The 13,107-nt window shown below is 43.0% G+C and overlaps 1 protein-coding gene across 3 annotated transcripts in view; it reads left to right on the plus strand.

Moving 5' to 3' along the window:
• VAPB (VAMP associated protein B and C) overlaps positions 1-9,810 on the plus strand; it is a 62,180-nt gene extending 52,370 nt beyond the window's left edge. For all 3 annotated transcript variants that reach the window (XM_003806176.4, XM_063601101.1, XM_008950849.4), the window contains one exon: positions 2,791-9,810. In XM_003806176.4, coding sequence (XP_003806224.1) covers positions 2,791-2,949 — 159 coding nt within the window. In that variant the 3' untranslated portion in view covers positions 2,950-9,810. The remainder of the gene's footprint in view (positions 1-2,790) is intronic.
• The last annotated feature ends 3,297 nt before the right edge of the window (positions 9,811-13,107 follow it).

Genomic DNA, 13,107 nt, shown 5'->3' on the forward strand with positions numbered 1-13,107 from the left:
CTGTCCCTTGATCAGAAATTTCTCAATTGTTGAAGCTCTTGTCCCCTTAAAAAAAAAAACAAAAACAAAAATCTTGGCCGGGTGCGGTGGCTCACGCCTGTAATCCCAGCACTTTGGGAGGCCAAGGCGAGCCGATCACAAGGTCAAGCGTTCAAGACCAGCCTGGCCAACAAAGTGAAACCCCGTCTCTAATAAAAAATACAAAAAATTAGTTGGGTGTGGTGGCAGGTGCCTGTAATCCCAGCCACTCGGGAGGCTGAGGCAGGAGAATCGCTTGAACCCAGGAGGCGGAGGTTGCAGTGAGCTGAGATCGTGCCACTGCCCTCCAGCCTGGGTGACAGAGCTAGACTTCGTCTCAAAAACAAAATAAACAAAACCCCAAACAACTCAAACTCTCCGTTGTTGTAAATTGAAAATAAATATTGAGACTAAAATAGTTTTTATTTTGAATATGCATTTTTAAACCACTTGGGTGAGAATCTTTTTTTCAGAGAGTGAATACTGACCTATACTCTGTTTTAATGCAAGTATAGTTCTGATTTTAGAAGACTCTAAATAGGTCTGGGCAGTTGTGGCTCATCAAAGTATTGATGTGGTGATGAGCTTGGAGGTGGGGTGCCTCACAGTGGATAGGAGGTGGAGATTATGGAAGGAAAATCTGAGCTTCTAGCTCGTGGACGAGGCAGTTGGCATTGGCAATGGAAGGTTGTATTGTACTGAGTGATGAAGTGGGGAGGCAGGGGGTGCTTCTTTTGGCTTGTGGTGGTGTGGAAGTTGCTCCCATCCAATATGAAATAGCTCTGAATCTGTGCTGGTCACAGCATCTCTTAGGCCTGTGTTTGCTAAACACCTCTAAGGCCCCTTCCAGCTTTAAAAGTATGAGTTTTCTTCTCTTTTACTCTGACAGTGAGGTAGATATAGGAGAACTGACAGCATTTGGGAAATGGCATCATCTTCTTCCTTTGCAGTGATCTTGATTTGCCTCAGTCAGTAACTTCTTTAGTGTGTAGTAAATTGTGAAGCTGACACTACTTTTTGGCTAAAAATCTAAGCTATGCCTGAAGCTTCTCGAGTGTATTTCTCTTCTGAAACAGAGTTCTGTGCTATTTAAAGTGGTAAATAGGTAGAAATAGCTTCTATATAACCCAATAAAATAAATGGTTTAGTTTGCTGGGTTTTTTTTTTAAGCCAGTCGGACACCACCAGTTGTTTATCACTGTGCAGTGATACGGGCCATGCCCCATGAGCAGAATATCCTTAAAATATGATCAGACCAATCTCAACATTAGAAGATTCTTTATCCTGCCAAACACTGCCTTCTTGTTTTGTGTTGGTTTATTCTGTCATCTGGCCAACAAATTTACTGAGGGTCTAATATGTGCCTGGCACTGTGGATTCAAACACGAACAGTCCCTGCCCTTGAGGAGCTCTCTGTTGTTGGGATAGCAGGGAGAGACATAGACAGAAGTGATTACAAGCCAGTGTGATAAATGTCCCACAGAGATAGCAACAAATTGCAGGGAGAGTCAGCTCCATGGGACTCATCTGCCTGTGGTCCCCAGACCTACTAGGTACTCGGGTGGATGGGAGCGAATGGAAGGAAACGAAGAAAAGAAAGTACAGCTGGTGTGTGGGGTTTAAGGATGAGGAGATGAGGTAATTAGCAAGAGATCTCTCAGCAAAGATGAGTCTGGGCCAGAATAGAATGGCTTGATGCATGTCCCTCTTCAGGGATGTGGGCTTGGCTTTGAGAGCATGGAAATGGCATCATAGATCTACATAGTAACTTGCAGATTCTTAGGAAAGTGCAAGGCAGTTGTGGCAGTGGAGGTGAAGGAAGAAAAAATTTTTCATTTCTTACATTTCCATGTAGTTTGGGGACAAGGGGAGGGTGGGGAATATGGTCAAATATCTTTATATGTATGAAAAAGAATGTTGCTTCTTCAATGAGAAATCTATGCATTAAGTAGAAAATATCTGAGATGAGTGTACGAAGGCCAGTCACATTTTAATATTCCAAATATCATTTGATCCAGCAGTCTGGATGTAACTCATCAAGTACCAGCTATCTACAGAGCTCTGCATTTGAAAGCTTCCAGATGTCCCACTTTTAGGTTTTTTTTTTTTTTTTTAATATGGAGTCTCACTCTGTCACCCCAGGCTAATTTTTGTAATTTTAGTAGAGACGAGGTTTTACCATGTTGACCAAGGTAGTCTTGAACTCCTGAGCTCAGGTGATCCACCCGCCTCAGCCTCCCAAAGTACAGGGATTACAAGCATGAGCCACCGTGCCCAGTTGACTTTGTAGATTCTTTTATTTATATATTTATGTCTTGGGAAATGCCTGTGATTTTAAAAATCGATGATTTGATCAAGGAAGGCTATTCATTAGAGGCAGGAAGGACAGAGAGGTTGGGGTTGAAGAGAAGCATCTGGAAGACATGGCCATAAAGGTGGGTGGGGCCGAGGGTGCAGAGGGCCCAGTTGACCCTTTTAAGTGCTTTTTTCTGTAAATCACGGGAAACCAAGGAGCACCCTGTTTAGATTTCTGTTATAACTAGCAGCAGCAAGTGGAATGTATGAAAGAAAAGGGGGGACTGTTTTCTCAGTGGCTTCATCAGGCTAGCCCTTTCCCCTCTGTAGCCTGCAGTTTCTCCGTTTGCAAAATGAGGTTGGACCATATCATGTCATCTAACACTGGGCATAAACAGCCCATCCCGTTAAGCCGTACAGTTGACTCCCCTTTCTGGTGCCTTGGCTTGTCTTTGAAATGTGCGTTTGCTCCCGTAGGAAGAAGATGGACTGCGGATGAGGAAGACAGTGCAGAGCAACAGCCCCATTTCAGCATTAGCCCCAACTGGGAAGGAAGAAGGCCTTAGCACCCGGCTCTTGGCTCTGGTGGTTTTGTTCTTTATCGTTGGTGTAATTATTGGGAAGATTGCCTTGTAGAGGTAGCATGCACAGGATGGTAAATTGGATTGGTGGATCCACCATATCATGGGATTTAAATTTATCATAACCATGTGTAAAAAGAAATTAATGTATGATGACATCTCACAGGTCTTGCCTTTAAATTACCCCTCCCTGCACACACATACACAGATACACACGCACAAATATAATGTAACGATCTTTTAGAAAGTTAAAAATGTATAGTAACTGATTGAGGGGGAAAAGAATGATCTTTATTAATGACAAGGGAAACCATGAGTAATGCCACAATGGCATATTGTAAATGTCATTTTAAACATTGGTAGGCCTTGGTACATGATGCTGGATTACCTCTCTTAAAATGACACCCTTCCTCGCCTGTTGGTGCTGGCCCTTGGGGAGCTGGAGCCCAGCATGGTGGGGAGTGCGGTCAGCTCCACACAGTAGTCCCCACATGGCCCACTCCCGGCCCAGGCTGCTTTCCGTGTCTTCAGTTCTGTCCAAGCCATCAGCTCCTTGGGACTGATGAACAGAGTCAGAAGCCCAAAGGAATTGCACTGTGGCAGCATCAGACATACTCGTCATAAGTGAGAGGCGTGTGTTGACTGATTGACCCAGCGCTTTGGAAATAAATGGCAGTGCTTTGTTCACTTAAAGGGACCAAGCTAAATTTGTATTGGTTCATGTAGTGAAGTCAAACTGTTATTCAGAGATGTTTAATGCATATTTAACTTATTTAATGTATTTCATCTCATGTTTTCTTATTGTCACAAGAGTACAGTTAATGCTGCGTGCTGCCGAACTCTGTTGGGTGAACTGGTATTGCTGCTGGAGGGCTGTGGGCTCCTCTGTCTCTGGAGAGTCTGGTCATGTGGAGGTGGGGTTTATTGGGATGTTGGAGAAGAGCTGCCAGGAAGTGTTTTTTCTGGGTCAGTAAATAAAAACTGTCATAGGGAGGGAAATTCTCAGTAGTGACAGTCAACTCTAGGTTACCTTTTTTAATGAAGAGTAGTCAGTCTTCTAGATTGTTCTTATACCACCTCTCAACCATTACTCACACTTCCAGCACCCAGGCCCAAGTCTGAGCCTGACCTCCCCTTGGGGACCTAGCCTGGAGTCAGGACAAATGGATCGGGCTGCAGAGGGTTAGAAGCGAGGGCACCAGCAGTTGTGGGTGGGGAGCAAGGGAAGAGAGAAACTCTTCAGCGAATCCTTCTAGTACTAGTTGAGAGTTTGACTGTGAATTAATTTTATGCCATAAAAGACCAACCCAGTTCTGTTTGACTATGTAGCATCTTGAAAAGAAAAATTATAATAAAGCCCCAAAATTAAGAATTCTTTTGTCATTTTGTCACATTTGCTCTATGGGGGGAATTATTATTTTATCATTTTTATTATTTCGCCATTGGAAGGTTAACTTTAAAATGAGCCCTATCACTGAGAAATACGTGTTTCATGATTTAACTGTGTGTGTGTGTGTGTGTGTGTGTGTGTGTGTGTGTGTGTGTGTGTGTATTTTTTTTGGTTGTCTTCAGCTGACAGTATGAAAAATGAAACTGCTGAAAAAGCTGAGCACCTGGTCACCCTTGGCCTTCCATTGCTTTGGCCTTCAGTAAAAAGCAGCCTCCCTTCTAGGTCAGGGAACCATGCCATTGAGACTAGTAACAGGCGTTCTGGGCACAGTCCCACTGTGCACAGGTTTGAGAGGACAAGTTCATCAGAAGGAAGGCAGTCCTTAGAAGTCACATACGTTGAGCCACGTTGCTCCTAAGCCTGGCTCTGTCAAGCTGGATCAGGGGCCTTGAAACTGGAGAAGTGGAAGTCTATGGTTGGTCTGAGTAAGTAACTTCCTGTCTTCATGAAAAAAGTTGACTTTGAATCCCAGGTACTCACAGAAATGGTGAACAGACCTAGTTGTTACCCAGGCACCCATGGATTGTGTTGAGTGTGCAGACAGGGAGGCCACCCCAATAGGAATTCGTCTCCAGGATTTTTCCCATGTGTCCCCCAGTACTTATAAAAGGGAGTGAAAAGACCGAGCTGTAAGGCATGTGCCTTCTGCCACCTGACTTTCCGTGAGGGGACTAAAATTTACTAATCGTAGTTGCTGCAGCCAGTTAAGTCCTGTAGCTTCCAGGCCCTCATGTCTTTGATAGGAGAGTACTTAGGTGGTCCCCAACAGTGCCTAGGGGTACAGTACAGTCCCATTACACTAGAGCAGGGCTCTATTTATTTTTAAAGGATATGGCCGTGTGTTTTGATAAAATTTATTCACAAAAACAGCCGGGTCATGGGATTTGGCTTGTGAGTCTGTAACAGTTCTTAAAAGGAATATCTGAGAAACTACTCTGTTTTAGACCTTTGAAGGTGATTTAGAGTTTTGTGTACGTCTAGGAGAAGGTGTTCAGCTTCTCAGAGGATGTGGACATTTTGGTTGCAGCTAAAAATCAGCCTCTGAAGTCTCTCTCCCTTCTAGAGGTTAGGACTTGGTGAACATGTTTGTGGGCCTTTTGACTGAGTGGCAGAAGGAAACTGCTCAGGAAGAGAAGCAGGTGAGTGATGGGAAGGTTGATTATTTTCTCAGTCATCCTGGCAGCCAAAAATGTGCCAGGAAAAGAAAGAATGTGGAGCACGCGTGGCTCCTGGAGGACTTGGAGATGCATGCACATTTAGGGTGTCTTCCCTAGAATTACATAATGAAAAAAAGAATAAGGCAAAGAGGAGGTGAATATGGGGCCTGTCACAACGGCCTGCCCTGCCCCAAGAGGTTAAGAGTCAGATAATCGGGATGAAACTGGCATGGAAAGAGCGAGCCTAGGGAGGGTGCCGCTGGGCAGTGTGCATGGGGGAGCTGCTGCCAGGCTGCCCTCCAGTCTGCTCCTGTGGTTACTGGCTCCACAGCACCTCAGAGAGGGCGGCCCTGGCTTCAGAAATGCCAGCCATAGAGCTCACAAATGCAGAAGAGATGGAAGCGGTGACAGAATCCTGAAAGTTTTTATTGATTGAAGTTTTAAATTGATAACTTAAGCTTCCTTGGCACGATACAAAATACCTCTTAAAGACAGCAGGCTTTTTTATTTGTAGGTGTGAGGAACTGGCTTTAACTTTTTTCTCCTAGTTTGCATGTTTTCCTTCTCTAGTCTTCTGAACTGCTGGCACCAGCAGTAATACATACTGATAAAATCAAAATTGATTTTTACCAGTGGCCAGTTTATGGCTGGAGAGACGACTTATACCTCCATAACACAGAAGGGGGAAAAATGAAGAACCTCCAGTGATCCGTGAAAACCTAAACGCTTTCAAACAAATCCCAGGAACAGAATTGCTATCGAAAGATATCAGTGCCCAGTTTGCAGGCTATGTTGAGTCAGATAGAACTGAATGTAGTGAGAGCTCAGAGCTAAAGAGCCTTTCAGATGAATTTGAAAACAGACTCTGTGTGTGTGTGCATGTGTGCATGTGTGGCATATGTGCCGTATGTCAGTAGCTTGACAGTTTTCAAATCGTGCCTATATTTTTTTGCATACACAAATTTTTGTGTTTGCAAACTCAGAATCCATGCCAAAATACAATGTCATTTGTCATTTTCAGCTCCTTCTCTAAAGGAATGGCCCATTTCTCATTGTAGTTTGAGAAATACGTGTATGAAGAGATAGGGGTCTTGGGCTTCCCAGTGTCACTTTGAACACCTGAATAACATTTCACTCCTGAGACCTTCTTGGTGTAGAGGCCACTGCTTCCCCCTGCTGGAGATGGCATTTCATTGAAGGGCCTCTCGTGGCTTCCCCTGCCCCCGGCTGTCTGGCCTGAAGAAGGAGAAAGAACCAAACTGAACTATGAAAAGTTACCAGTCTGAGGAGACCTCTCTTAATTAACGCTTGGGGCCATGTTTGCTGTTGTTGAGAAGGAGTGTTCTCAAAGATGAGCTGGAATGGAATTGTATTTAGAAAGGCCCCTGCAAAGTATATAGATGGATGACTCTAGTTCATGACATACAAATCCCGTAAGGCCAACGACCACTCTTCTGGAACACCAAGAGCAGCTCTGAGATCATGCTGGCCCTACGCGAATTGAGTTTCTGTGGCCTAATTGGATTTGGAGAACGCCTTCCCTGGCCCCTTTTCCTCAGACAGATCTGCTCTGATAGGAACCTTTTCAAGAAAGTTACTGTTGTTTCAATGCCACTCCTTACCTGTATAGAACATTTCCAATACATTTGCTCATTGAACTTAATCCTTGCAACTGTGACTGGGGGGTAGATGGCTCTGTTTGCATACGAAGAAATAAAGGCTCCAGGAGGTTAAATCGGGCAACTTTTTAGAACTAAATCAGTCTCTGTAAGGCCTACATTGCTAAGATACCATTTCAGCTCTGAAAATCTGCTTCAGGGAAGTGAGTGGATGAGGCCTTCCTGCCTCAGCTACTCTGCCCGTCTGTACATCTTTTGTGTCTGCCTCCGTACCTTATTCAGTTATTTTCACACTAAAGTAAGTAGAATTAAGACTGTAGTTCAGATGCTTTTTCTTTTTCTGTTGGAAACTGAACACACTACAGACAGTGAAAAAAGGTACATATTCCATTTTCTCATTGCCTGAAGATCTCTGCTGATGCTCCTGGAGAATGACTTTGGGGGCTTTAGAAAGAATATTGCCAGTCCGTCTCGGCAAGGAGATGATGGGAGCGCTTTATATGGAGGCTTTACATGACTTGTAAATTAAATGTGAATGAGGGCAGTTTATTAAAATTGGTATTACAGAAGGGCCCTGCCGAGGTTTGAAAACAGCTGAGCTGCTGATGTCTCAGGCCTTTCCCTGAGTTAGCACTGCGTTTCTCCAGGATATCAGCAAAGAGGGCAAGTAATAGAAGCCCCTGATAAGGAGCGTCAGCCGACAGGCAAGCTTGGGAGGCTGTGGGAATGGGTCTGCCCCCAGCTTCACAGACCTCTTCCTCCAGCCTCTGAATCCCGTTAGCCACAGCCTAGAACATTAGCTGAGCTGCACAAGCTCACCCACCCCTGTGCCAGGGGGCCCTGACCTCCCTCCATGCCATGTTTTTGGCTGTATCTACGGCACTTAACAATAGGGGCTTTTTATTTTCATTACAGAGATATTTTGAAAAATTTAAAAGACACGAACTCACATAAACAGTTATGGATGATAGTTAAAAGAGAAATGGGTGGAGGTGGATGAGAGCTTGTCTTCATGAATATAATTACTTGAGATTTTTTTTTCTTAATGGAATTAGTTTATTAGAAAATGTCTGCGTTAAATCCGTAGAAAAGGAAGAAAAGTGTAGCAACAAAAATGTAGCTATTATCTAACTTGCCATAAATATTTGCAGTTATGATACCTTGGAATGTTGCCACGATATGGATTGCTTTGATTAAAAGATGTCAGTTGAATAAAACAGTACTGTGGGAGAATCGCTTTCTGCTGCTAGATAAATGCTGATGTTTATTTTTAAACCAGGAAACATTGATCCTGTAACAATGCCCGATTACAATTGCTTTATTACACCCCAGGGCTGATGGAGATGTAATCACTTGGCTAATGGATGTGGGTGCAGGACGGATGCTCGCTTGCTGGCCTGCTTTCCTGCTTGCATTCTGATGAGCTGCAGGAGCGCGCCTGGCCTTCTGCAGGTGGAGCTGCTGTCAGGGCTTCGTTTCACTGATACCCAAAGCCATGTCTGACTGAAATAAAACAGGTTCCCTTTTTTTTTTCCCTTTGGAAAATGCCAACTAAGGGAGACTAATCAGATATCTTAACACAATTTCATCCAGGCTTAGTGCTAACAAGATTGCGGGGCTTTTTAGGGTTTAAGAAGATGAGAAATGAGTGTGCACGTTTCACACGTTGACTTGCCGGTTTTTCCATGTCATACAAAAAAGTCCTGGCTGTTTCTCCGAACTGGCTGCCTGCATTCCCGTCTTTCTTTTGTTTTTAAGAAATAGACTGAATTCAGCTGTTAATCCTCTAGTACAGTATCCATGTTAAAATGTTTTTCCATTGCATCTTTTATGTGAATTCAAAGGTCAGAATTTATTGTCTGTGATATTGAGACCATGTGTACAAGAACTACTTCTTGCTTTTCATCATTCACTCCTTAGCAAACGTTTCGTAAGTACCCTCTGTCTGTTTGCTACTATATGAGGTGCTGCGAAATTAGTAGGAGTGGCTTTTTATATTTTTCATTCGTGTGTAGCCTAAGTAAGGTGACTCAAGATGATACACCGAGAGAAAAATGCAAAATATATTTGGTTCTCATTTCTGTTGCTGTCGTTTCCTTTTTAAAGACGATTTATCAACTGCTGCCATTTGGAACTTCCTATAAGAAACTAAAAATGATCTATTTCAGTGTCCTTTCGCCTTTCCTCTGCTTTCTGAATAAATGGTTTCAGTAACCCATGCTGTTCTCTCCCTCTTCTACGTCTTTCTCCCTATGTTGAAAAAAGATTCCCACAGTTTCTGATGTGTGTGTTTATAGACTTCAATGTATGTTAACATTTTAGGAACTGAGTATCTTAAGAGATGTCTTAGAATGCTTTAGTTTTCATAATTTTTCCTTTATGTATTTTTCATTGTATTTGCTGTTTTGACATGGAAGTAATTTAAAAAGTTGGTGCAGGAAAGGACTCTTTACTGTTGCACATTTTGGTTTTCTGATATGTAATAAATTCATGGCTTGGCAGCTGACATGATGTTTCCCAGAGAGAAGGAGATGTATTTCTGCAGGGTCCAGACCAAAAGAGCCATTTACAGCATGTTCCCCCATGTTCCATTATCAGCCTGATGAAACCTGCCCTGCCAAGGCATAAACTTTTGTACTAGCTGTCTCCATATTATGTTCAATAAATTCTGTGCTCTGAATATATTTAAAGGATGCTTCAGTGTAAAATTATTTTGAATGGATGGCTTAATTCCATTGAGATAGGCTTTGGAGTGTGGACTAGAGCCCGTTGCTCGACTCTCACTGCTTTGTAGGAACATGAAATTGGTTTAAATTAAAATCAGAGACCTTTTGCACCAGAAAACAGATCTAAGAGATCACTTAGGTCAACGTCCTCATTTTACTGGTGAGGAAACTTTTGCCCAGAGAGCTTAAGCACAGGGACCAGCTTGCATGTCAGTGTTTTCCTATTGGGGGAAGTGTGTGTCATCAGTGATTTACAAAGGTACCCACCTGTGTAAATTGCTTCCAGCTTTGAAATGTGGGTGGATTCTGTCTTTTAAGTAGTGGTTGACAGTTCTCCATCTTACAGTGTTACCTTGTTAAAACATTAATGAAAACAATTTTAACTTCTTTTGGAAAAGTAAGGTGGGCAAATGGTAAGACTTCACACAAGACCAAGGGGTACACAGTATACAAAATCAGGTTTCCTCCATTCCCAAACCTTTCTTTCTCCAGAGATATCCTGAACTTTCCATGTGTTGACTCTTTCCAGAGATCTTCTATGCACATATATGTCTGTGTATATACAGCCTTGTGTTTTCCTTTTGTTTTGAGACAGGGTCTCACTCTGTCATCCAGGCTGGAGTGCAGTGGTGTGATCACAGCTCACTGCAGCCTCCACCTCCCAGCCTCAAGCAATCCTCCCACCCCAGCCTCCTGAGTATCTGGGACCATAGGCATGCACAAGCATGCCTGGCTATCTTTTTTATTTTTTTGTAGATATGAGGTCTCTCTGTGTTGCCCAGGCTGGTCTCAAACTCCTGGGCTCAAGCCATCCTCCTGTCTCAGCCTTCTAGAGTGCTGGGATTACAGGCGTGAGCCACTGCACCCAACCAACTGTGTGTTTTCTAATACGCAACAGCACACACTAACTGCTCTGTTGTGCATGTTCCTTTTTGGACTTTGAAGTTTATCTTGGAGATGTTTCATGCCAGCCCACATCATTCTTTATGGCTGTATAATTTTCCTCTGTATGTGCCCTTAGTTTACTTAACCAGCCCTCTGTGGAGGTACGTTTAAGCAGTTTCTAGTCTCACTGCTAAAGACAACGCTACAACAAATACTCCTACAAATGAGCAGGAATATCACAGAATCAATTTGTAGAGGAGCAGTGGTTGGCTCAAAGGGTGCCTGCATTTTAAATTGTGTTAGATGGCTTCCACATTGCCATCCAAAGAGGATGTACCAATTCATAGTCCTCGCAGGGTCTGCTGCTTTACGCTTTGCCAGCACCTTGCGCCATCTAACTTTTTGATCTTTCCTCACCTGTAAAATGCACGTGGTGTCTTACTTTGAGTGTGTGGTTCTTTGCACGAGGTTGAGCAGTTGTTTATGTATGTAAAGGCCATTTGAAAACACGATGAAAACGCAGAGTGAAGTAAGGTCAAAGGGAGCAAAGGTTTATCACACAAAGGGCTGATGGTAGAGCAGCAGAAATGAAGAGGCTAAGGGCACACAGTCATGAATGTGGAAATTGGAGTCTACCTTGTTTTACTAACAGGAAAAGGACTTGCAGCAAAGTGTATCGAAGTGGATTGGGCAGAGGGAAATAAACAACCCTTCATGGCAACTGCTAGAGCTCTGATTCTTGACCTGTACTGGCCACCTCACTTGCTCTCATCTGGCTGCATTCATGTCATTCTTGCATCTCTGGGGTCCTTTTAACCATGGCCTTCCCAGAGGGTGCAGGGGAGGCAAATGTCAGCATCCCAGACCAAGGAGAGCTTCTGTAAGAGAGACTGAAAAATGGTGATGGTCGTTAAAGAGTTAAAACCCGAAGCGTTAAAACCCCAACTGTGAAGGAGTTTTCTAAACAGCAACACAAGGAGCTATTTTGAAGAAGTGACCACACTGATTTGCCATTATCTCTGGTTAGTGCATTAGAAGACAAAACCTGCTACCTGATAATTTGCCAAGGAGTAATGGGAGTGACATGCCCCATTAGAAACTGAAAATACTCTTCAGAAATTGCACTTAAGAGTCTAGAGTTTTCTTTTTTTCCAAGTAGAACTTTGGCCTCTGTTTTCTTAGCAATGTTTGACTGCTAAAATCACTTCAAAGAAGAAAATAGTACAAATTTGAAGAAACACAAAATTAGTGTTACGGACTTTTCTGAAAAATGTTACCTTTATGCCACTTCAAAAAATGTTAAAGAAATGTGTAGGGAAGACAAGAAGCTTTTTAAGTCAAACCAAGACCCGCTGTATATTTTAACCCCACCCTGCAGTCACATTGTTGGTCCTAAAAGTGCCTCCACACTAAAGAAAATACTCTCCATTAGTAAAGAGAAAACTACCCTAGAATATTCATCCAGCTGATGTGTGAGGAAGGGCTGGCAGTCCACGGCTAGGGCCCTTGTATGGTCCCCACTTTTCCTCCTGTTTCCCAGAAGCTCAGACTCCCAAATGCTCTGTTCTCCCATGAGTGGGCCTGGCTGCTCTGCTCAGCCCTCTGTGCTCCACCACTCTTGCCTCCCAGAGCATTTGAAACCTCTCTTAACACAGTCTGCCCTTTACTGGATTGAAAGCAATTTGAGGGGAAGTTCAAGGTTTTTTTGTTGTTGGGTTTGGTTTTGTGGTGTTTTCAGTTTTTTTTTTTTTTAATACCAAAGTATTTTGTGTGCATAATATAAAAAGCCAAACAGCTATAACAGGCTCATAGTGAAAAGCAGCAGGCTCATATCGCCCTGGGCTGCCTCTTCCCAGAGGTTGCCAGATTAGCACATTGAACTGTTTCTTCTGATATTAACATCTACATTTCCCAATAATGTGGTTATATTACTTTTTCTTGATTTTTCACTTCTATATATTATCTATTGATTTCCTCCTAAGGGAGATAGGGATTTAGCTCTAATAATCTTTCTCCCAACCACATCCCAAGCATAGATTTCCTTCTCTCTCCCTCTCAGTCATGTTATAATTTTTGGCTACATCAGTATACTTTTGCATGATTAAGACTACTGAGATATTGTTTACAGCTCTACCTTGAATGTGCTATGCTTATATTTCCCTTTTATGTGTAATCCTTTGTTTTCCCGGAGTTACTACGTCTTAGTGTTTTGTTTGCTTAGTTTCCTATGTATCTATCACAAATTCAGCCCAGACCCTGATAGAAGTGTGAATCTCAGCACAATCACAACACCTCAGGCAATCTGATTTTTCTGGTTTTCTTAGGTCACTCCTGGAGCTCTCTGTTCTCCTGCTCCTCTCTGGACTGACTGCTATG

Source organism: Pan paniscus, chromosome 21, assembly GCF_029289425.2.
Source record: "Pan paniscus chromosome 21, NHGRI_mPanPan1-v2.0_pri, whole genome shotgun sequence".
NCBI classification, from domain to species: Eukaryota; Metazoa; Chordata; class Mammalia; order Primates; family Hominidae; genus Pan; species Pan paniscus.